Raw genomic sequence first — 23,053 nt, forward strand, 5'->3', positions numbered from 1 at the left:
TGTGTGTGTGTGTGCATTTACATTGAATATGACTACAACTCTATGTATGAATTTCACATTTTAATCAGTGTTCATCTTTTTAAAGAGATTTTAAAATAAACAGCTGAGCTAAATAAATTATAAAGGTCAAAGTCAAACACAAAATCTAAATAAAACACAGCTAAATTTATAAAGATGCAGTGAAATGAAAATATAAATGAGGTGTATGGTATCTTAACATACTTTGTTTTTTGTAGATGAAATAAGTAATCTGTAAATACCCAGATAACAGAAGCACGTTTGTTTTCCTCTCCAGCAAACCTACAAGCATTTTTTACATTATAGACCAGTTTCTTTCAGCCTCTTCACTCAAAATCCAACAAATTAAGTTGAAAATATAGTAAATTCATGCCGGTGTCACTGAGCTGCCCTCGTTTTTATTGTGCTGCCTACATGCTGCCAGAGCATTTGTTATTAAGGGACAAAAAGCATTTTGTGGGCTGTTCTTTATGAAGAAAAATGTTGTTTTTCCTCAAAATTCAATTCCTAATAAAATGTCTTGTATTAAATAAGTTTACTTTCTTTCTGAGTTTGCCCCAAAAAAATAAATAAAAAGTAAGAAAACTCTGTTGTAGCTTTTTTGTTGAAGTTTCTTTTTTGAAATAGTGACAACATTTTCTTCACAGGTATGCGATTATAAATGTTTCCTAGAAGTTGAGCAATCAGCACTATTTCTCCATGTTGCTGGTGCTGCTGAATTCTCTTTTTCATGGAAGTCAAAGTTAAAGTTCCATTAGTCATCACACACTCAATCAATCAATCAATAAAACTTTGTTTATATAGCACTTAATCATGCAACACATGCAACTCAAAGTGCTTAACAAATTAAAAAAGCCCCCCCCCCCCCCCCCCCCCCCCCACACACACACACACACACACACACCCATGGAAAAAAACACGATCAGGGGAGCCATCAGCCCCGAAAGCAGCAGATCCACAGCAGCAGCTGAGGCACTGTCACAGGGTGCCCAGGGCAGGGAGGGCAGAGACCCCCACCTCCACCCAGGCGCACCAGGAAAGCACCCAGGCCACCGCAGCCGACCACTGGCCCCGGAGCAGAGGGCACCCATAGAGGAAACACTGGGAAAAGGTTAAATTAAGGTTAAAATATAAAATCATAAGAGCTAAAATGAGAATTGTAATTAAAAAGTTATAGATGTTAAAATAATGTTGATCATAAATCTTTGGTATAAAAAACTGTTTAAAAATAGCACGTATAAAGACACTGGTGAAATTACATCTACGCATCTGACCCAGTGGGGAGCGGTGAGCTGCAGCGGTGACTAATTCATGCTTCTGCGTCTGCGTCAGTGCGGAGACACGCAGTGCCATTATCCGTCTTTGCGAGCCTGCTGGAGAGCCCTCACAAGGACGGACGGAGTCAAGCTCTCTTTTCTAAACATACGTCCGTCGAGTCAGGGAATGCAAGCTTGTGATTGGCCAGGGTACCGCTGTCGTCTACACCGCTGCCATTGTGCCCTCAAAAACGTAAAGAGAGCCGAGGATAACTAGGGGCAGACACGGAGAAGCTTGAAGAATACCTCGCGAAAAAACTCTAAAAATATGAACGTTTATTTCCCCGTGACTGGAGTAGTGAAAAGATGTGCAGCAAGTGTTTTATTTGTACATGGAAATTACAGAAAACGTGGGTTTAGAGGTGGCAAGTGTTTGAAGAGGTGGAGGAGAATGAGAGACAAATTTGTCTGTGTTCAAAAAGTCTCTTATATGCAAAAACCACAATATAAACACACTATCTTGGACCGGATGCATGACAAGATACCATAGAACAGCGCTACGCCCTCTGTTGTCCTGGCGGGGAATTGCTTTGCAACACTCCCCAGCAGATGGAGAAGTAAGAGGGCAAAATGTTTCTGTCCATGCGTGCAAGTCTCTCCCTTTTGGAGCTGACAGAGAAGTATAAATCCAGCTTTAGTGGTTTAGCCCCCAATCCAACTCCTTAAAGCTGAGTATCAAGCATGGAGGCTTTGGGTCCCATTGTTAGTCTTTGGTATGACCCAACTTGGAATCGAGCCCCAAACTCCCAGTCTCAGGGCAGACACTCTACCACTAGGCCACAGAGAGGGCGTGTTTCATAATGTCCCTGAATATGTTTGAGTGAAGAAGAGATCATGTTGAAATGAGTACTTTTAAATTCAGCTCCTCTAAATCTGAGACCATGAAAAGGGGAGAATGCCTTCTGCTGGTCAGGGCTGAGGTCCTCCCCGAAGTGGAGGAGTTCAAGTATCTCGGGTCTTGTTCATGAGTGAGTGAGGGAAAGATGGAGCGCGAGCTTCTCAAGCGAATTGGTGCTGCGTTTGCAATGATACGGGGTTGTACCAATCTGTCGTGGTGAAGAGAGAGCTGAGCCTGAAGGCAAAGCTCTCGATTTACCGGTCAGTCTACGTCTCAACCCTCACCTATTGTCACAAGCTTTAGGTAGTGACTGAAAGAATCAGATTGCGGTGTAACGTCACAAATGGTCAATTTTCACCTATATACTGATCAACATAATAGCCTTTCATCTACAGCATAAATCCATTTTCTATTTGGCCTTCTAACTCCAGAAGGTTCTGCTCAGCGCGTGCTGACATTCCATGAAGACAAAACATTCAAATAGACACTCTCTCCCAAGGTCCTACACTCTCTGCTTGGAAGGCAAACGCCATTCTGACTCCATGATTTTACAATTATAAGTTAAATAATCATGTGATGAATGAACAAGATGTTTAAATCAAATGTTTGAATAATCTGTGCTTAAATCAATGAATTTAATAAGAATATTGTTCTTACAATGATCAGTATGTGTTTGATTTAACAAGTTAATCATTGTTTACACTCATACACACTACAATAGTTACATGTTAAGGTTAAAATGCACCTCACATAGGAGTTTTAAGACATTCTCATTCAGGGTTAAAAGCATCTTTGTATCTGAAGGAAGGCGAGAGATGTTGGTAAATGCTCAGAAACGTGTCAAATTCTGATTGGCCAGAACTCATAACATTGCGGGTAAATAAAACAGGATTTACTTCCCGATTTATTCAGTTTCTCGATGACCCTCGAACTGGCCAATTCGTGAAAGAAGCATTTTTGAAACCATCTTCTCCTTTGACCTCCTGTCAAAGCCTGTCTGCAACGCTGCGGCTGATACCAGACAACCGGCTCTTCTAAGAGCCAAGCAAACATCAACCTTAGATGCAAATAAGCATTCCAGCTTTCGGCCTTTACCTCGAGGGATCTCAGACTGGACGGGTCCTATGGGATCTATGGGTTCCTGACATCAGAGTTTCACTCCACCGGCAGTGACCATCGACCCCCCGGATCGAACGAGAACCTCCACACCAAGGGCACGTAGACTTGGCACGACAGATTGCGTCTGATGCTGCTTTTAGATAACCAACTCTAGTTATAACCAAACAACAAATTCTTTTACACCCAGATTTCACAATTTCTCTCAGATACAAAGAACGGTTGCTACAACATCTAGCTTCCATCACAACACCTCACATCCACCACTTCACATCTCATTATTCATATCTTGTCATGTATAAATTGTTAGTTTAGGAAAAAGAATTAAATTCATTTTGTAAACTATATACCTGACTGTCTTAATTAATACGAAGTGTGTTTATGGTCCCTAAAGAAGTAAAGAACCCTAGAATCTTCTGATTAAACATTCAAAGATCAATCAGATTGATATTTCATATTTATATGGAATCATTACATCTTCCATCCATCCATCTTCTGAACCCGCTTAGTCCACGTAGGGTCGCGGGGGGGCTGGTGCCTATCTCCAGCAGTCAGCGGGCAAGTAGGCAGGGTACACCCTGGACAGAGAGCCAGTCCATCGCAGATCATCAGATCGCAGTATATGCGTTAGCTCGCTAACACATATACTAAAATTGGAACGATACAGAGAAGATTAGCATGGCATCATTACATCTTATTGGTCATAATTAATACGGTATGTTTTAATTGCTACAGCGGATACAAGCGGCCTAAATGAATTTTCTCCACTGGGTGTCTGGAAGATAGGGTGAAAAGCTTGGTCATTCGTGAGAGACTCGGAGTAGACCTGCTTACTCCTCCAAATTGAGTGGAGCCAGTTGAGGTGGCTCGGGCATCTAGTTAGGATGCCTCCTGCACGCCTCCCTGGTGAGGTTTTCCGGGCACGTCCAACCAGAAGAATGCCTAAAGGAAGACCCAGAACACGCTGGAGAGACTATGTCTCTCGGCTGGCCAGGGAACGCCATTGGATTTCCCCGGAGGGGCTGGCCCAAATGTCTGGGGAGAGGGAAGTCTGGGCCTCCCTGCATGGGCTACGATCTCTGCAACCCAAACCCGGATAAGCGGCTGAAAATAGATGGATAGATGGATGTAAGTTCCTGATGATCAGTGATGGTTCTAGTTGGGGTCCAGAGTGGGCCAATTCCACAGAGTTGGACAGGTTGGACCCCCTGTGCCCCCTCCATCCTGAGGGCAGAGCCTAAGCATTAATAGGTGATGATTTTAAAATATATAAATTTAGCTTAATGTGAGATGTGGCACCAAAGCATGTGAATACATTTATCAGATAAATAACTCTGATTATGCTTATATATATATATATATATATATATATATATATATATATATATATATATATATATATATATATATATATATATATATATATATATATATATATATATGTATATATATATATATATTTTTTTTTTTTGCTAAATGCTTACACTGGAAATTTGTTTAAAAATGTTGTATTTAGAAACGGCACTTAATATACTTTTGTAATTATTACTCACTAAAGTTGAAAATAATTAAAGGCTAACTAGGCAGTTTTGGCTTGCTTTTAGCACCCCCTAGTGTCCGCTTGTAGAACCAAAAGCATCTCCTTGCTGTGCGTTTGTCTTTTTAACCCCTCAATCTCTCTAGCCTTCTTTACCCCAAAATTCCACTACCTCCGCTCTGCCCCCGCCTTCCGCAGCCGCTCGCTTCCGAACTCAATTTTTACTGGTACCCACTCTACAACGGCTCCGCTCCGGTGTGGAGACCTGAGGTACGCAGACAGGCATGCGCGGGATTTTCGAGATCTTGATATACAGTCCGAGCAATAAATGCGGAAGTTAGATCCAAACACCCGTTGTGTGGGAGAAGCATCGAAATGAACTGTTTAATCTGCCCATCATTTGTGTTGAGAGATCAGCAGTGTTTGAATCAACAAAATGTGACTACTTTGATAGTGGAAACTGTATTTATGGCTTATTTTTGTGCATTTAAAGTTCAGCCGCCATTGATAGTTGTTAAACATTGTTAAACATGTGCATATGAAACAAAAAACTCCTTTTGTTTATCGATTTATTGTGAAATAATGGAAGTTGTGCTTGCTCCCTTTCCTGTTGGGTGGTTGTGATTTCTGTCCATTGACTGTGGAGGTGCTGCGGCATCCGGCAAAAATAGAATCAATCCTATTTTTGCCGGATGGCGGAACGGCGGGCGGCGCACTGCGCCGCACGGCCGCAGTAGTGGAACAGCTCTGATTGACTACAACGGGACCGATTTTGCTGCGTAGTTCGTGCCGGAGCGGAGCGCAGCGGAGCGGAGGTAGTGGAATTTTGGGGTTAGTGTCTAAAGGAGTGGTTCATCACTAAATTAAACAAATCAGCTGTGTTCATGATCTAAAACATGTAGGGAACGTGCTGGAAGCAGACTGCAGCGCCAGGTACAACAGAGAAGCCCGCCAGTCTGAAGTTGCAAGTGGAATATTCTGGCCACAGGGGACGATAGGGGCTGGGTGGCCTTTCATTAACCCTGTAAAGGGTAATTTTAGCACATACTGGTTCAAGAAAATGATTTAAAATTATGAAAAATGTGCACAGTATGGCTTAAAAGTCAACGTTTATAATATTTTCTTACAAAATAGCCGGCTGCATGGCCCCCCTCTAATGTTATGCCTACTGCACACTAGAAGAAACAGCGGCGCGGAACGGCAGTGGAAGGTTTTACTCGCGACTATCGCTGCGTTCAAGTGAACACCGAGAGTCTCAGCATCGAAGCGGCTTCTCTGCCGTGCTCCTCTCGCGAGATCACAAGATCCCTCAAGACTTCAAAGAATACAGTTTGTTTATGCAATCCGCCATTAAACCAAAAGAAGGAAATCAGTTTGATATCACTGTTTTTTGTCCTATTTGATGTTCCTCACCACTGCCAGAATTAAAGCCATGAAAAACACACCGCTGCAGTTCTGAAACGATGCTGTGAGTAAATAAGCCGCTGGGTCACAGCTTCATATATGAAATTGCATCGCTGCAGTACTTTTATTTAGACATTTACCTGTGATTTTTCACTGAAACAGTGTGTGATTTCCTGTCTAGCCCTATGTTATCTTCGGACGCATCCCAGAAGTGGATTGCGGCAAAAATAGAACCCGATCCTGTCTTTAGTGACGCGGCGCGGTGTGCTGAAAATTGCCGCGTCATGGCTGGTTTGTTACACTCCACAGACTATAGTAGATTCTATTTGAAGCTGTTCGACACCGCTTTTGCTTCCAGTGTGTAGTAGGGGTCTAGATCCTCCCCTGCTGATGATGTCACAAACATTTTACTTTTTTAAATTTAAACTGGAGTAAATTACACAGAAATGTGTCGTCTATTTGAAATGACTGAAGTATGTGACCCAGCAAAGTGAAGCAAATCTCATTTATTTCCACAAAAATGTGACCACTCACTACAGTCCCTTCCAAGTACCTCTCCTTTTTCTCAGAAGAAACAAAGGCTTTTGGTTTTGCTTTCTCAGGAAATCCTTTTTAAAAAAAGAAAAAAAGAACATAAGCTGCTTTAAAAAGAGACTTTGGTCTCCAGGCAGGAGTTCAGCAGCAGAGGGACAAGAATGAGAACAGAATCGAGCAGATTTTAAATCTCAGCAGGTGACTGAACAACCTGGTATTTGCGTCTTTCACAGAAAGGTAAGAAAAGTGTTTTGTTGTTTCTGCAGGGGAAAAAACACTGATATACATAAGCGTGAAGATATTTTAGCTAATTTCTTCATGCTTTAGTCAAATTAAATTTTAGTCTAAGTGATTTAAAAGACAAACGACATTTGTCTTTTAAACCTGGATCATTACTAACTTTAGATCTGAAACCAGATCTTTACCAGATGTCAAATTAAACTTCATTTTACTTGTAGATTTATTTTTGTATCAAAGGCACATTGAAGCAGAGTCCTGGTACAAATTTATTAAACATAAACATAGATTTATGTTTCATAACACTTTAAAAGTCAACGGCTGAAATCACAGAATTAACAGAACGGATGAATCTAGCTTCTTTGTTTCTGGAAAATTTTATTTCATAAAATGCTTTAAAGATCATTAACTTAATTCAAATGCGGATTGTGATAAAAACGGTCAGAAAAGCATCTTTTCATGACAGAAAATGTCCAGTCATTTTCTTAACATTTTAAAGGTTTTCAGTGCAGATTTAGGGTTGGTAATTTCTATAATTATATCCCTGAACAAAAAGGTTTCTAGAGGTGATAGATCAAGAGGTTTCCTGCTTCCATGAGCAACACAAACACATTGGAGCTTTCATGTAGAGAGCTGTGACTCCGGATGGGACAGAAATAAGCTCATTGGGATATTCCCTTTGATCGCTCTTTCATAATGAACATAAATCCATGAACACAAACTGCTGAACAAAACAAAATCATCTTGTGCAGAGATGTGCAGAGGTTTAAATTTCAGATCAGCCTCAGCAATGTGACTCATTTCCACCTCGGGAAGCAAAAACGAATCAGGTTCAGGCTGATTCAATTTGTGTGCAGGGAGGAGTTGTCGTGTCTGCAAACTGTGAGATGCAGAAGGAGGCTCAGAGGGTTTCGTAACAACTGGGTAAAAGTAAAAATAACTTTATTTATTGGTACAAATTTTTTGAATATCACACAGAAAATGTGACTTTTTCATACTGTTGCTAATGTCTATTTAGCACTTTGGTCACCTCCCATGCTGTTTAAAAAATGTGCTATATTCATACATTTGTAATAGAACGGAATGTCAATCAAATGCATAAGCAATTATATGCTTTTGGAGACCAATTTGGTTATGCGAGCAAACTTCAAAACCTAAGTGATTGTTTTACTTTCTGCCATCTCTGACTCTTCAAGTGTTGTTAGCACAATCACTGGCTCAAGCGATTTGTTTCCTCTAAAAAAATAACAGACAAGTAATTATGATTAATGCAAAATGTGAAGCTGCAGTGTTCAAAACTAAATGAGTATTGTGGGCGACGGTGGCACAGGAGTTAAGTGCTTGCCCCGTAATCGGAAGGTTGCAGGTTCGAGCCCCACTCAGTCTGTTGTTGTGTTCTTGGGCAAGACACTTAACCCACGTTGCCTGCTGGTAGTGCTCAGAGGGACCGGTGGCGCCTGTGCTCGGCAGCCTTGCCTCGGTCAGTGCGCCCCAAAGCAGCTGTGGCTACATTGTAGCTCATCCCCACCAGTGTGTGAATGGGTGAATGACTGATTGTGTTGTAAAGTGCCTTGGGGTGTTCCAGGACTCTAGAAGGTGCCATGTCAAATACAGGTCATTTACCATTTTACCATATTCACATGTTTAACTGAATTTAATTACACTTCAACAATGATTTCTGTACCCTGTAACATGGTAATAAAACTGAATGAACTATAAGTAAACAGAATCAATAGAAACCAGAATATTTCATGTAAAGATGAAAGTAGGTCATGAAGCAACACGATAAACTAAAAGCACCAAAGAGAAACATGGTTGCAAAGTAGCAAATGGATGTGAGCCCCTCTATGGGTAGTCTGTCTTAAAGAAAAGGCTTAACTTGGTAAATGGCCTGTATTTTATATAGCACCTTCTAGAGTCCTGGAACCAAGGCGCCTTACAACACAATCAGTCCTTCACCCATTCACGCGCTGGTGGGGATGAGCTACGATGTAGCCACAGCTGCCCCGGTCCATCCAACCACCACCAGTAGGCAAGGTAGGTTAACTCATTCAATGCCATTGATGACAAAAGTCGTCGTTTTTAATCCAACCGTTCATATTTGCCTTTTTTTACTGTGTTGGCATCGGAACAAGCCCCCGCACAGTGAGAACAAAGCCCTAAAGCCGACACTTCACGTAACCAGGAAGCAGAAAACCCATGTATTAGGAGATCGTTTTGGGCCGCTGCTGTAAAAAAGTGAGGTGCGAACTGGAAAAGCTTCTGCCGATCACAATTCGCAACGGATTGTGAAAGAACAGATAACACTCGAAACATGCAGATTCTTCCTGATGTAAGAGGTGAGTCTCTTTGTTTTGTTAGTTTTGGCGTTGACATAATCCTAGAGCACAACTTTCTGTGACTCTTAAAAAAACAGTAAAAACGCTGAAAAATGCTGGCAGCATGCTGGCATGGCCCCCAAATGCTTTGATATGGCCCTGGGTGGGGCGGAGTTTTGAATAGTTTGGAATATATGAATATTATGAGCTTATAAATAATATTTGTTTTATAATGTTAAAACATGTAGTGGATAAATGTACCTACATTTTCATTTCCAAGCTCTTTGTTTTTGTTTTCTTATTATTTAACTATTATCGTGTCCTGTCTGTCTCTGGTCCTGCATCTGCCGCAGGGAGATGCAGGACCTAGTTCTCCAGAAAAAACGCTGCCTGGCCGCGGAGCACGGGTGATGAGCGCAGCAGCGATGCGCGTCAGCCTCGAACAAAAGACAGAAAGTACCAAAGCAGTTATGAACGATCGTGTGTTAACTATATTTTGGTGACGCTGCTTTGAGAATTTTGCTGTGGCCGTGCCATCGACATAAATATTGGACAATGGGTTTCCATAGACTCCAATAACACATTTTTGAAGATAAATGGGAGGTGGCCACCACCGCCATTTTCACCGTGTCAAAGGTTCGATCAAGCCCAGACAATTCCACAAAAGGGAAGAGAGGTGGAGCTGAGTGTGGGGCTATAAGGCTGGGATCAACTGACGACACCCGGTTGAACTAGCTACAAGCTAATGTAACGTGAGGAAATATGGGTTTTCTGGCACAATGGTGGTGCTGGACTCAGCTGGGTCAAAGCTGGGTCATTGAGAACTTTCACCCACAGATTAAGACCTGAACGCCAGCGAGTCTGGGAGGAAACCATAACATCAGCCACCTGCAGTCTACCAGAAGACGTGTTTCCATGAGTTGTACCCAGACCAAGTCAAAACATAAAGTTTAAACTTCTTTTTCTTGATTTTAATGTTAAAGTAACCATTATCATTTTGCTCATTATAAATGTGTTTAATCAAATGAATGACTATTATGCTTTGGGGTAATTATAATGGCTTAATGAATCCATTCTTAAATAGTGTTGAGAATGTTTGTTACTGACCTTCACACACTCAAGCACACAAACATTCACACACACCCACACACATCTTCCCACAGTAAACTCCAGACACATTTGATGACGCACACGTTTGCTTTGAGAAGAGAAAGGTTTTTGGTAAGTTTCAGTCTTATGATTGCAGTTCGGGCTTGACAACGAAAGAGAGAGAACCAAAGGGGGGGCAGAGCCGGCTGGCTCGTTTCTCCCCCCTTACACGCTGTTCCTGCCAAGCCAGGCAGAATAGCTGAATCGCGACTTCTAACGCAGACTCATTACCGAGTCTTTTGATTTCTGAGTGAATTAACTTAAGAAAGCGCGTCGACAAAAGGCTTTACCATCAACGTGTACCGAGGGCAACTCTGGACCGGTTCCGTTCGACACCTACGTCTCCTGTCAGCCGCCGGTGTCATCTGGATGAACCACAACATCCTCCACGGCCTGGATCCGAAAGAGGGTCCACAAGAGTTCGGTGAGACAGCACGGTGTTTAGCGTTTTGATGCATCTTTTCCAACTAAACCTAAGTTTATTCAAACCATCACTTTTCACTCAGACACCTGTTTCTTCCTGAAGCAAAATCAGATGCACACACGCATCCATCTCACATCATATCACTCTCACAACTCACAACATTCTCAATCTTCATAAATTCACCAGAAGGTCTATTTGAGCAAGAACAGCATATCAACTGTTAAAGATTGTCCCACAAAGTTGCCAATGTGATTGTCATTTCCTGTTTGTCAATTTTCAAAATCATTAGTTTAATTTGAAGAATTAAAACTTTTAATCGTCAAACTGGTTTCCTCATTGAACTGAAACACAGACACACAGATATTATCGTCAGTTTATCGATGAAAACAACCTTTGAGTCTTCTGAACAATATAAAATTTGGTTATTGAATATTAAAAATTAATATTCCAAATTAATACGTAGCATGGTTCTTCTTTCATAAAAGAGCATAAAACCACAACGCTACATTAATGGCGAGCCAGCCAGGAGTTCTATATCTGCGATATATCTGATTTCTAACATCTACAAGCTGATTTTTCACAATTTTAGCCTTTTCTCTGTGTTTCACTTTGATGTCTTATTTTGAAAAAAAACGGAAATTATTCCGCTGAAGTCACTCTTCCGGGAGACGTCCTGGTGGGAACTTGACGGTGAAGATCTCCGATCTCAAATTGACCGCAAATTACAAACCTAACTTTGATTTATCCCATCTTCGCCTTCGGAGCGAACGTGTGAGTTGTGCTTTTGACTAAATTCTGCCCATTTTGACGCGCCGCCGCGCCTCTAATCTCTTCAGGTCGGAAAGCTACATTTCCGCTCTGAAACCTTGCTGGGTGAGCTACCGTGAGCAGCTTATCCTCAGTCCTAAAATTAAAACTGAATTCTCCGAACCTCCGAACCGAAACTAAATTCTCGGACACCCTTCGTCTCAGTGTGTTGACACTGTGGGCGAGCTATTGTGGAAAATATTTCCATTGCATAGGCGACTGATCAAAGCCGAATCTAAACAGAATGCTCGTAGGCACCTACCGTAGCTTAAATTGCTAGGTAAACGCTGTAAAACGAGTTATGGCCGTCACGCGTTACTGCATTCAGATTGCGTACGCTTTCAAGACCGTTTAGCTAAGCGGAGCGAGATGCCTGCTTGTTAATCGGGAAAATTTAAGTCTGGTCGCTACAGACAAAGGACACTAGACCTAGCCGGAGAGCTAAGCTAGCGAGCCACAGTTGGACAAAAAGGGAACGCGTCCCGTTAAATTGTCAAACCATTTCTGACACAGTCGGTCTGTGTCCTCACAAAACCCGCATTGGCGGTGATTCTTGTAATTCACTACGGTGTGTAGAATCTACAGTTTGCTACGTTTGTCCGTCTGATACCAACACGGCAGCGTAGGGTTTTTTTTTTTTTATGTTTTTATTTTGGACCGGTGAACGGGTCGGCTTTCGCAGCCTCCATCGCTCGGTTCCATGACTTTTTCTTCCATCTTGTGAGGTTGTGTGTATTCATTTCTCTATCAACAATTCCTTGTTTTACCCTGTGTCATAAAGTTAAGTACGCTACGGACAGTCCTTTATTGTGAGATAAATTAAGGAAGTTGCCCGGAGTTTTACGTCGACTCAGAAGGTAAAAACGCGAGTTGCTCTGAACTTAATGAGAGATGGACGAGACACGACAATATCTTTCTTGCACTGTTACACCTGGTGTAAGGTTCTCTGACGTTCTGCTTCCAGGACATGCAAAGACGCAGGAGTCTGTTTACTGGCCGGGCTACGCTGGTCCCTCCGCCCGCCCGAACGGGCCCGCATTAGGCGGGTGCCGCTGGTCGGGCACGGTGGGGACTAGTGGCAGTGGTTCGGTGCCAGCTGCTTTGGGTCGGAGGTGGTTCTGGTCTGCAATTCATGACGTGAATTCAAGCAACATGCTGTTTACAGTCATAACGCTTTTTCTTTACTTTTATTTCTTCCAGGGGGTCAAAAACCCACCATCAACATCAAGGTTTGAAATAAACAACACTTTCTCTGCTACTTTTAAGCTGAATAAATCTCTTGAGCCTATGGTTAACCTCTCTGACAAACAGGTTGTGCTTAACCCTTTGGTTCCTTATGCTTCTTCTCTGTCATCCATGTTAGAGGCTGAACATCTCTCCAGCATGGGTGTGAAATATTCAGGCTGTGATCCACCGCTTCAGTCAGAGGTCTGCTTTATTCATCAGTCCGCCTCATGCACAAACCGGCTTCTTTATCGGGGCGTGATGGAAACGTCAGCCGCCGTGAAACACTTGTTGTCTCCGGACGGAGCTACCATGCCATTTGAGGGGTTTGTGCCTGGACATCTTGACCTTTATGTGAATGACCTTGTCACTTTTCAGTTTGTGACCTCTGCTAATACGGTGGCCAATTCCTTTCTCCTTTCACAGGGGTGTGACTTAGTCTCTGGCCTCTGTGCTCTCTTTTCTGTGACTTCTCTTACAGGTGACCACGACGGCGCAGTAAAGCCTGCGGTTTCCAGCAGTCCTGTGGTCAGTGGCGATATTGAAGGTGGCTCGGTGGTTGCTGCGCACACCTCTCTCACGGGCTCGGGAAGGCCACCCGGCCCGGGAGGTGTAGGTGCATGCAGTGATGCCCTGCTCGGGGCCCCTCCTGACAAAAGGGGGGTGCCAAGTGGCACTGAGTTTTCCGTTGCGGACTTCAACCTGTTCGGGGGCAGGCCTCCTTCGAGCGGGCGGGTCATTGCAGAAATCGACACTGACCTTCCACCAATTCAGCTGACAACATTGACCTCCGACCCGGAGTTAGGTGCTGCACCTTCTACGGGGCGGAGTTCTAGTCAGTCTGTAACTACGCTGGTTAAACCGGGTTTTTCTGATTCTGTGTGGGAACCTCCATCATTCTTGGGAATAAAGTATTCTTGGCTTCATTTTTCAGGACAGAACATGTTCCTTTCGATAGTGTCATGTCTGTATCTGATTCTAAACATGGCTAGGTTTGCTTTGACACCCGTGACACAACCATCCTTGGATCACTCCTTTTCAGAACCTCCAAGTTCAACACCTCCAGGTCTTTGGACATCTGAATACCTACTCTTTCAGCACGATTCAGGTGACGCTGTGCATCTTCTTGGTAATAGGGCTTTTAAGAGCTTAAGAACTGTTCTTTGTTATGCTTCTCCTGTCTCACAGACACGGCATAAGTTTGAGAAACAAAAGGGGGGTGGGGAGCCTCCTCCTGCTTTGCGAGCATCAGTTTCGCATTTCCAGTTCACTACTATTTCTGATCACAACAAAGTCGCCTCCGTAAAGCTGCAACCCAACTTTGAGCAGGTAAAATCAGGTTCTGCTCTAACAGCTAAACCATCAGCTTCGCTCCAGTTCCAAACGGAACCCTCAGGTAAATTCAAACAAGTTTCCCTGTGGGTTCGTAACACAAGATACAAACAGTTTGATTACCAAATCGCTTATGAGCCTGCTCCCACAGATACGTCCAAACTCGTGTCTCTGTGGGTCCGCAATACCAGATTCAAAACTCTATTCTAACCAACTCTATTCTGACCGGATTCTTTTCCACTAACTGGTGGACCGTTACAAATTCTCTCGTTTGTGGGATGAATTTTTAACAAATGTGATATCCTTTGAGTTTTTTTTTTTCAGGTTACCTGCCTCCAGCCAGGGTCCTGCTACTAACTCACATTTTAGGGATTACTAACCTACTGATTTACATTTTTAGAACTGATTTACACCTCTATCTTTTTCTTAGTGCTTTGTGTAGCATGATTGTATTTGATTACAAATTTAATTTTCTGTTGTTACTATTACTTAAAGGGCCACAAGCCAATTTGCCCTTCATTTTCATGATTATTTCTTTTATATATACGCCTTTAATTAGTGCACCCTGCTGAGTTTCACATATCAGTTAGGATTTACTTTCTTTTATTTGTGTTTTCTCTGCATCACGTTTTTACATGACATGTAGAACAGGGTGCAGGACATTTCTTCTTTAGGTAATTCACAAAAGGCATCCACATTTTCCCAGTCTAAGCCAGTTCCTCGCTTAGACTGGCAGGTGACCAAGCAAAGCCCTGCTAAAGCATTCGGGTACTGGCTAGCACTTTGGTTAGGTAGCTAGCGATCTAACGTCTGGTTAATGCCTGACTTGGCTTTACTTAAGGGTTTTAACTCAGGGTTTCCAAGAAAATATCAAATAAACGATCAATACTCACTTTGATCCACAGTACACAGGGGAAATATGAACGTGGGTGGCGCTAAGACCCGTGAGGAACAAGTAAAATCGCGGGACAGCGTCACTTCTGGTTCCGGGTCACAAACTGTCATTCAGGATCACACTGTCCAATGGGAGAGCACTTCTCTTATGTCCCACCCACCCGAGAGGGTTGGGCCAGAATTGCAATCAAAACCTCACACAGCGCAAAGGAGAAAGCCGAGAAGTGAAACTGCAAATCTGGTAGCGAGAGCAAAAATCTGAGCAGTGAGAATGAAACAAAGGAAAATGAAAAGAAAAATACGTGGAGTCAAACATAATAAATACAAATACTTTTATTACTCATTTTAATAAGTTGATTCGTACAGTAAGTTTCACTTTTGAAACGATTTTTTTTTTTTTGCAATTTCTTTTTTTTCTCGCACATTCTTAATTTTTGTTTGACCTTCTAAGAGTTTTTCTTGAAATTATTGGCCCAAATCTAGTCCCATACAGCTCGGCAGTGACCTAAAATACATAAATATAATTTTACTTACCAAAAAAAATGAAGTGGAGACTCCTTGGAAGCTCTATTAGTGCAATTAATACCACAGCAAGTAATTTTGTCCAACAATTGCACAAAAAATATCCAAAACAGAATACACAAACACAGAAACTCAAAATCCCGGAACAGTTTCCAAGCCAGACCAAGGCTCTACTGAGGCCTTTCCACGGAGCTAGTTCTGCGGTCACGTGGGTCGGATGCTCATTAATTATACAGAATTTTAGGCTTTTAATACACTTAAACAGAAGAGTGAGAAAAAAATTTCACCCCCCCCCCCCCCCCCCCTCAGAGTTGTCATGAGTGTAAACTAGATCTTTTAAACAAAAAACATGTTTTGGTACCAGGCTGTGAACATGTTTATTTCTGCTGTGAAATTGGTATTTTTAACATGGGAGTCAATGAGGATTTGCTCTCTTCTGACACCAGCCCCCAGCGGATGAGGGTGGAACTGCAATTTTTGGTACTTCCGGGATTGCTTCAATTTTTGAGCCGCATTGTGGGGGCCTGGGCCGTGCGCGAGACGCAGATGCCTGTGGAGCGCATGAGCGCTCTGGTCTGCCTCTGTTCATCCTCGAAGCTGAGAGTCCATAATATGGGTAGAAACTTGATCTTTTTTCGAGCTCAGTTCATGATGGTTTACCAGTATTGTCCAGGGGGAAATATGGAGAGATTTCGAAGAATGGTGGCTCCGGGTTGGAGAGATGGTCAAATTAATTGCGTCATTTACTTTTAACACGTTAAAATAACAAAATTAATGCTAATAATTAACGCGTTAATTTTCCTGGCCCTACTAAAAACCTGTAACCATGTTCAAAAGTCATCTTTTTGGTGATCTTATTTCTCTTAGTGTTGTTTTCAGTTTGTTAGCTAGCTTGCTAGTTATGAAAGGTTGCTTGGTTATCAGTATTGTGCATGCTTCAGTGAAATGAAAAGGACTCAAATGTACTTTATCAAATGTTTCTCTAGCAGAACATCTAAAAGTACACATTTCCAGTAGGTTTTTTCTTTCTGTCTTTACAAATTTTAACAAATGTTTTTGATATATTTTTCTTGAGACATAGACGGTTAAATAAGTGAAAGTAAACAACATGAAAACCCCTTTTTTATACCAACAGCAAGTATGGGAACCAGAATTCACACTTCAGAAGGAGCATCAGCACCTACTCGTCTCCTCAGAGCTGTGGGCCTTTTTACAGGAGACATGCGACAGTTTGGAGAGTGGGTGAAAAGTAAGCAATGATCTTCTTAAGTGATGTGTCAGTTACATAGTTCACATTTAAGTCCTGAAATCATAAATGACATGTTTGACAGGGCAGGTTTTTATCATCCAGCTGTTGGACTGTGTTTTAAGAGGAGTAGCACAGGTGATGTTTGTCAATAACCCTCTCAGCGGGCTCCTCGTCGTCATCGGCCTCTTCGTGCAGAACCCATGGTGGGCTCTGAACGGTCTGCTGGGTACAGCTGGATCCACTGTGTCTGCTGTACTGCTGAGACTAAACAGGTCAGATGGTGTTTCTTTTACCACTTGTGGGCGACGGTGGCGCAGGAGTTAAGTGCTCGCACCGTAATTGGAAGGTTGCAGGTTTGAAACCCGCGCAGTTTGTCGCTGTCGTTGTGTCCTTGGGCAAGACACTTAACCCACATTGCCTGCTGGTGGTGGTCGGAGGGACCGGTGGCGCCTGTGCTCGGCAGCCTCGCCTCTGTCAGTGCGCCCTTGGGCAGCTGTGGCTACATCATAGCTGAACACCATCTGTGTGTGAATGCGTGTGTGCTGACTGATTGTGTTGTAAAGCGCCTTGGGGGGGTTCCAGGACTCTAGAAGGCGCTATATCAAATACAAGTCATTTACTATTTGTTTAAAAAAAAGAGGTTCTTAAAACCAATTTTTTTGGAATGGTTTCTTGGTCTTCAGCTTTACATTCAGCTCTCATGCTCTCCACAGGGAGGCTGTATTAGCAGGATTACATGGCTACAATGGAGCCCTGGTTGGTTTGCTCATGGCTGTATTCTCTGCTAAAGGAACCTGGTACGGGTGGCTCTTGGCTCCAAATTTGTTTATGTCCATGTTGTGGTAAGTTTCTTGCAAATATTAAATGTTTTTGCATGAAATCCAACTCTAATGTAAAAACGAATGTCACACTTATGAGACTCGTCCAATCAGTGCCTAATGTCTCGGTTCACAGCCCAATTGTCTCCAGTGCTTTGTCCTCAGTCGTGAGCCGATGGGACCTTCCAGTGTTCACCCTGCCCTTTAACATCTTGGTGTGTTCACACATTGCAGCTACGGGATCCACTCACCCATACTTCCCAGTGGTACGGTGCAACTCTGCTACACATAAGGATTTACAAAGAGCAGATCCAAGTGATGCTGTTCTGGTATTTTTCAGGTGGATATCCAGCCAAAGCTACATCTGCATCAGAATAACTCCTTTGAAAACCTCAGTTTACCCCAGGTGGATTAAAACATCTACACAATCTGAATCACTATGCAGTTTGTTTGTTTTTTTGTCGTAATGTAAATAGGATGTACGACTCGTTAGAGATGATCAAGTGGCGGCTTTCCCTGCAGCTATTCTTGTCGGTGCCAGTTGGCGTCGGCCAGGTGTTTGGCTGCGACAGTCCTTGGACAGCAGGTCTTATCCTTCTGGCCCTGCTGCTCTGCTCACCTACTATCTGCTTCCATGCCATCCTGGGCTCTGCGGCAGGCATGTGTGTTGGTAAAAGATTCTCAATGCTTTGCAAAGTCAACGTTGACACTTTGTGATGCGTCATAGCGTGTTTTCTCAATGACAGCTTTGTGGAGTGCTGGATGTGCGTGTAGATCATTTGGATTGTTGTTCTGTGGTGCAGGGCTTGTTCTAGCTGCTCCTCACATGGATGTTTACTCAGGAATGTGGGGATATAACAGCGTTCTGTCCTGCATTGCTGTTGGAGGAGTCTTCTATGCTTTAACATGGCAAACACACGTATTGGCTCTAATTTGCGGTAAGGGTTTAACTGGTTTAATTTCATTACCAGGTATGTGAAAGCCTCTATATCACTGTTTGTTTATTTTTTTGTTTTCAGCATTTTTTTGTGCATATATGACTTCTGCAATCTCAAAACTCATGTCTGTGGTAAGTTGGAAACGTCTAGAGTCAAACTAAGCAGGTGTCTCTGATCTAACGCGTCGTCCTCTCCTGTCCACCGAAATCCCGCCTCAGCTTGCTTTACCGGCCTGCACGTGGCCTTTCTGCCTGTCGACTCTCATCTTCCTCCTTCTTTCCTCTGAGAACCCAGCCATGTGCAGGCTGCCTCTGTCCTCCGTCTCATACCCAGAGGAAAATCGCCACTACCTGAAACAATTAAAGGCTTCAGGAAAAGCTCCAACACACAACCGGGTGGGGAACTTGCAAGAGGGCGAAGCAAATGACCAGCTGGAAGTGGAAAGTGATCCGAGTGATTCTGTTAAAGTACAGGAGATGTGATTCTGTCCTCACATTCACCTCTGTGGGAGTTTACCGCTTGCATAAGCCGATCAGTTATATAAAATGCCTGGTTTTGTTGTGATTTTTCTTTTTCAACACAGCAAATGTTTCCTCCTGCAGTTAATCTTCTGCCCTCCAGAGGGCAGTAGGCTTCCAGACAAATACAGCTATGCTGCACTGAAATTTTGCAGGGATCTTAAAGATTTGAATATGCGTCCATGTTTCGTCCCTAAATATTACGTTAAAGAGTTTCTCTTTACGTCTACCACTTACAACTCCTGCAGAGGACTAAAGGAGGATTAACTTTTGTGTTTGCTGGTGGAGAATTTAACATTCGGCTGAGTGTTGCATCAGTGCAGATAGTGAGCTGCACAGATTTTTGATTGTGCTCCTCCAGCATAAAAAACACCTCTTTCCCTGCCAGCCATAATCTATCACTGCCTTCTGCACTCCAATCTGTCTCATTGTTTCCCTATAATGTCTCTCTTGTGGTTCCCTCACTTCAGCCAATTTTTATGAGCCTTTTGTTGCTTATCAGTTTTTCTGCTTTTTAAATTTTCCCTCAGAATCTCCTCTTCAGGGGTCCAATCTAAGTGAAGAGAAGGCAACCAGTGACACGTCCAGAAGTCTGTCTATGTTTCTGTCTGCCTTTTTATTTACAAATGAATTTTAAGGGTCTGTAATGCCATTTGCCTGCCTGTCGGTGCATCTGGTACACTGAGGTTTGAGTCTAGTCAGTCACACTTCCAGACATGTGTGGGAGGTGCGAGACAAGAAAAGGGGGACAGAGCCGAGAAGGCGAACATTTCTTCACTAATCATTGCTTGTTATTGGTTTTCTCAAACATGTTGCTTCTTGCTGTGGCCTTCTGAAACAATGCCGATTTATCCACGTGCCCTTTGAAGGGCAGGATAAGTATGGACAGTGGGAGGACATGAGACAAGGCTGGTGTCACCTCCCCTGTACTTCAGGAATGTGAGTCACTTTTTTCTGCATGGAGGAAGCACTCGCTTCTCCCACAAAGCACCACAGGAGGGGATGAGACAGGGTAGCGGGAGGCATGGACCCTCTCCGTGCTCTGATCCAAACAAGCAGCCAGAAGGTGTCTTCACTGTCCTCTAAGTCAGTTAAATTTAGCATGTCTCCTATGAAAATGTAGGCCAAAAAGCCCAAAGCAGAAGAACCAAGGCCCATTTGGAGTGACCAGCTAACCTAGCATTCGTGTTTTCAGACTGCATGAGCAAATCTGCATGCATCAGTAGAAACATGTAAACTACACACAAAGGTCCCTCCAGAGAGTCAAACCTGCAACCTTTCTGCAAGGCAACAGTTCTAACCATCTGCAACACCATGCAGCCTGAGGCCATACAACAGGAGCACATATATAGATGGATAAAGGGTCTCCACCTCCTTCTGATGTTTGAAGAGCGAGGTCATGACATGCCTATCATGTCTGCTGCCATGATGTAGCCTAGAAATCTAAACAAACCTTAGCAGTAGGAAAAGATTTTGCTCTGCAGGTCGGTCTAGCTATGCTCTTATATAGCCTCAGCAGGTCTACCAATGGACCTAACAGTTTCATGTTTAGCCAATCACAGCGCTCCATGTTTGTTGAGAGACATTGGGCAGGCTTAGCACCAGAGCTGCTGAATGAAAAAAACTACAAACATGGCGCCGGCTCAGGAATGGCTTTGGTATCATTTTTGGACAATTTAGAGTTTGGCTTTTCTTTGAGGCATGAGCAGATAGGGTCTAACCCTACTTAAGTCATTTAAAAATATATATGTTTTTGCTTCTTCTTCACAAACTGCCCCCTTTACTGATTTCCGTAGCGATGGATATGTCACATTGTTTGCTGTCCAACTGCATTTGGAGACAGGTTGAACCAGTGGTGGAATACTTGGAGGTGGATAGAAGGCATCCAAACAGAAATGAAGATTGGGAGTAATCACAAGAAAGAAAATTTTTAAACAAGAGTGTACTTGACTTAAAAAATGTTCAGAATTCCTCATGCTGCCCATAGAATGCCTCTCTGATCACATTTTATACCTGACATAAACAAAAGTACATATTTCTATTGGACCCATTTTGTCTGAGATTTTTGGTATCCATCCATCCATCCTTCATTCAATCCATCATCCATTCATCCATCCATCAATCTATCCATCCTTCATTCCATCCATCCATCCTTCATTCAACCCATCCATCCATCATTCAATCAATCCATCATCAATTCATCCTTCATTCAGTCTATCAATCCATCCATCCATCCTTCATTCAATCCATCATCCATTCATCCATCCATCCATCTATCCATCCTTCATTCCATCCATCCATCCATCCTTCATTCAACCCATCCATCCATCATTCAATACATCATCAATTCATCCTTCATTCAATCCATCCATCCATCCATCCTTCATTCAGTCCATTCATCCTTCATTCAATCCATCATCCATCCATCCATCCATCCTTCATTCAATCAATCCATCCATCCATCATTCAATCCATCATCCTCATTCAGTCTTATCAATCCATCCATCCTTCATTCAATCCATCATTCATCCATCCAACCATACTTCATTCAATCCACCCATCCATCCATTTATACATCCTTCATTCCATCCATCCTTCATTCAACCCATACATCCATCATTCAATCCATCATCCTTCATTCAGTCTATCAATCCATCCATCCTTCATTCAACCCATCCATCCATCATTCAATCCATCATCCATTCATCCTTCATTCAGTCTATCCATCCATCCTTCATTCAATCCATCATCCATCAATCCTTCATTCAATCCATTCATCCTTCATTCAATCCATCATTCATCCATCCATCCTTCATTCAATCCATCATTCATCCATCCAACCATCCTTCATTCAATCCACCCATCCATCCATTCTATCCATCCATCCATTTATACATCCTTCATTCCATCCATCCATCCTTCATTCAATCCATCATCCATTCATCCTTCATTCAGTCTATCAATCCATCATCCATCCATCCATCCATCCATCCATCTTTCATTCAAACTATCCATCCTTCCATCCTCAAACCATCCATCCATCCATCCATCCTTCATTCAGTCCATCCATCTTTCATTCAAACTATCCATCCATCCATCCATCCATTCATCTATCCATCCATCTTTCATTCAAACTGTCCATCCTTCCACCCATCCATCCATTCATCCATCCATCTTTCATTCAAACTATCCATCCTTCCATCCTCAAACTATCCATGCATCCATCCATCCATCCTTCATTCAATCTATCCATCCATATATCCATCATTCACTTCATCCATTCATCCACCCTTCCATCCATCCATCTATCAATCTTTCATTCAATCTATTCATCCATCCATCCATCCATCCATCCATCCTTCCATGGGATAGAAGATGTAGCAGGTCAAAGACGGACACACAAACCTGCTCACAGTGCCCTTCTCCAGCTCCTCCTGAGGATACCAAGGTGTTCCCATGCCGTAAGGGATATATATAATACTTTCCATTCTGGGTCTGGCACCAGTAAAGCATGTCTGGAAAACCTCTAGGACGTTTTCCTACCAAATGCTATAGCAATCTCAGCTGGGTACTTTCAGCATGGAGGAGCAGAGGCTCTGCTCCCAGCTCTCTTTGGAAAACATCAGAAGGAAGGTAAACAGAAGGCATTCAGATCAGATGCTAGAATCTCAACAGCTTTTTCCTAAATGTGGAAGAACAGCAGCGCTAATCTGATCTCCTTCCAGATGATGCAAGTCCTCTTGTTATCTCTAAGGCCAATTAAGTTCCCTGAGGGGGATCGTGATAAAAAATAATTGAGAAGTTGGTTTATGGCAATATCTTGGTTTTCTGATGCGCATGTAAATGAACTGAAGGTAAAC

The 23,053-nt window shown here is 42.8% G+C and overlaps 2 protein-coding genes and 1 pseudogene across 2 annotated transcripts in view; all 3 read left to right on the forward strand.

Moving 5' to 3' along the window:
* Positions 1–23,053, forward strand: part of LOC107373312 (homeodomain-interacting protein kinase 4-like) — a 745,746-nt gene that overhangs the window by 656,174 nt on the left and 66,519 nt on the right. The window lies entirely within an intron of this gene.
* Positions 3,913–3,971, forward strand: LOC139070506 (U6 spliceosomal RNA; annotated as a pseudogene).
* Positions 6,900–21,256, forward strand: LOC107374747 (urea transporter 2). The gene is made up of 9 exons (XM_070552796.1): positions 6,900–7,000; positions 16,806–17,191; positions 17,633–17,761; positions 17,874–18,003; positions 18,078–18,143; positions 18,260–18,407; positions 18,541–18,675; positions 18,757–18,806; positions 18,894–21,256. The coding sequence occupies exons 2-9, from the start codon at positions 16,986–16,988 to the stop codon at positions 19,155–19,157; spliced, it is 1,128 nt and encodes a 375-aa protein (XP_070408897.1). The 5' UTR covers positions 6,900–7,000; positions 16,806–16,985; the 3' UTR covers positions 19,158–21,256.

This window comes from Nothobranchius furzeri, chromosome 6 (assembly GCF_043380555.1).
Source record: "Nothobranchius furzeri strain GRZ-AD chromosome 6, NfurGRZ-RIMD1, whole genome shotgun sequence".
NCBI classification, from domain to species: domain Eukaryota; kingdom Metazoa; phylum Chordata; class Actinopteri; order Cyprinodontiformes; family Nothobranchiidae; genus Nothobranchius; species Nothobranchius furzeri.

Bases quoted from the DNA above. Each gene is read 5' to 3' on its own strand.
- LOC107374747 (XM_070552796.1), top strand. From the start codon at position 16,986: ATGACATGTTTGACAGGGCAGGTTTTTATCATCCAGCTGTTGGACTGT. The intron at 17,192-17,632 runs GTCAGATGGTGT...TGCTCTCCACAG, and splicing joins GTACTGCTGAGACTAAACAG to GGAGGCTGTATTAGCAGGAT. The intron at 18,004-18,077 runs GTACGGTGCAAC...GGTATTTTTCAG, and splicing joins CTCACCCATACTTCCCAGTG to GTGGATATCCAGCCAAAGCT.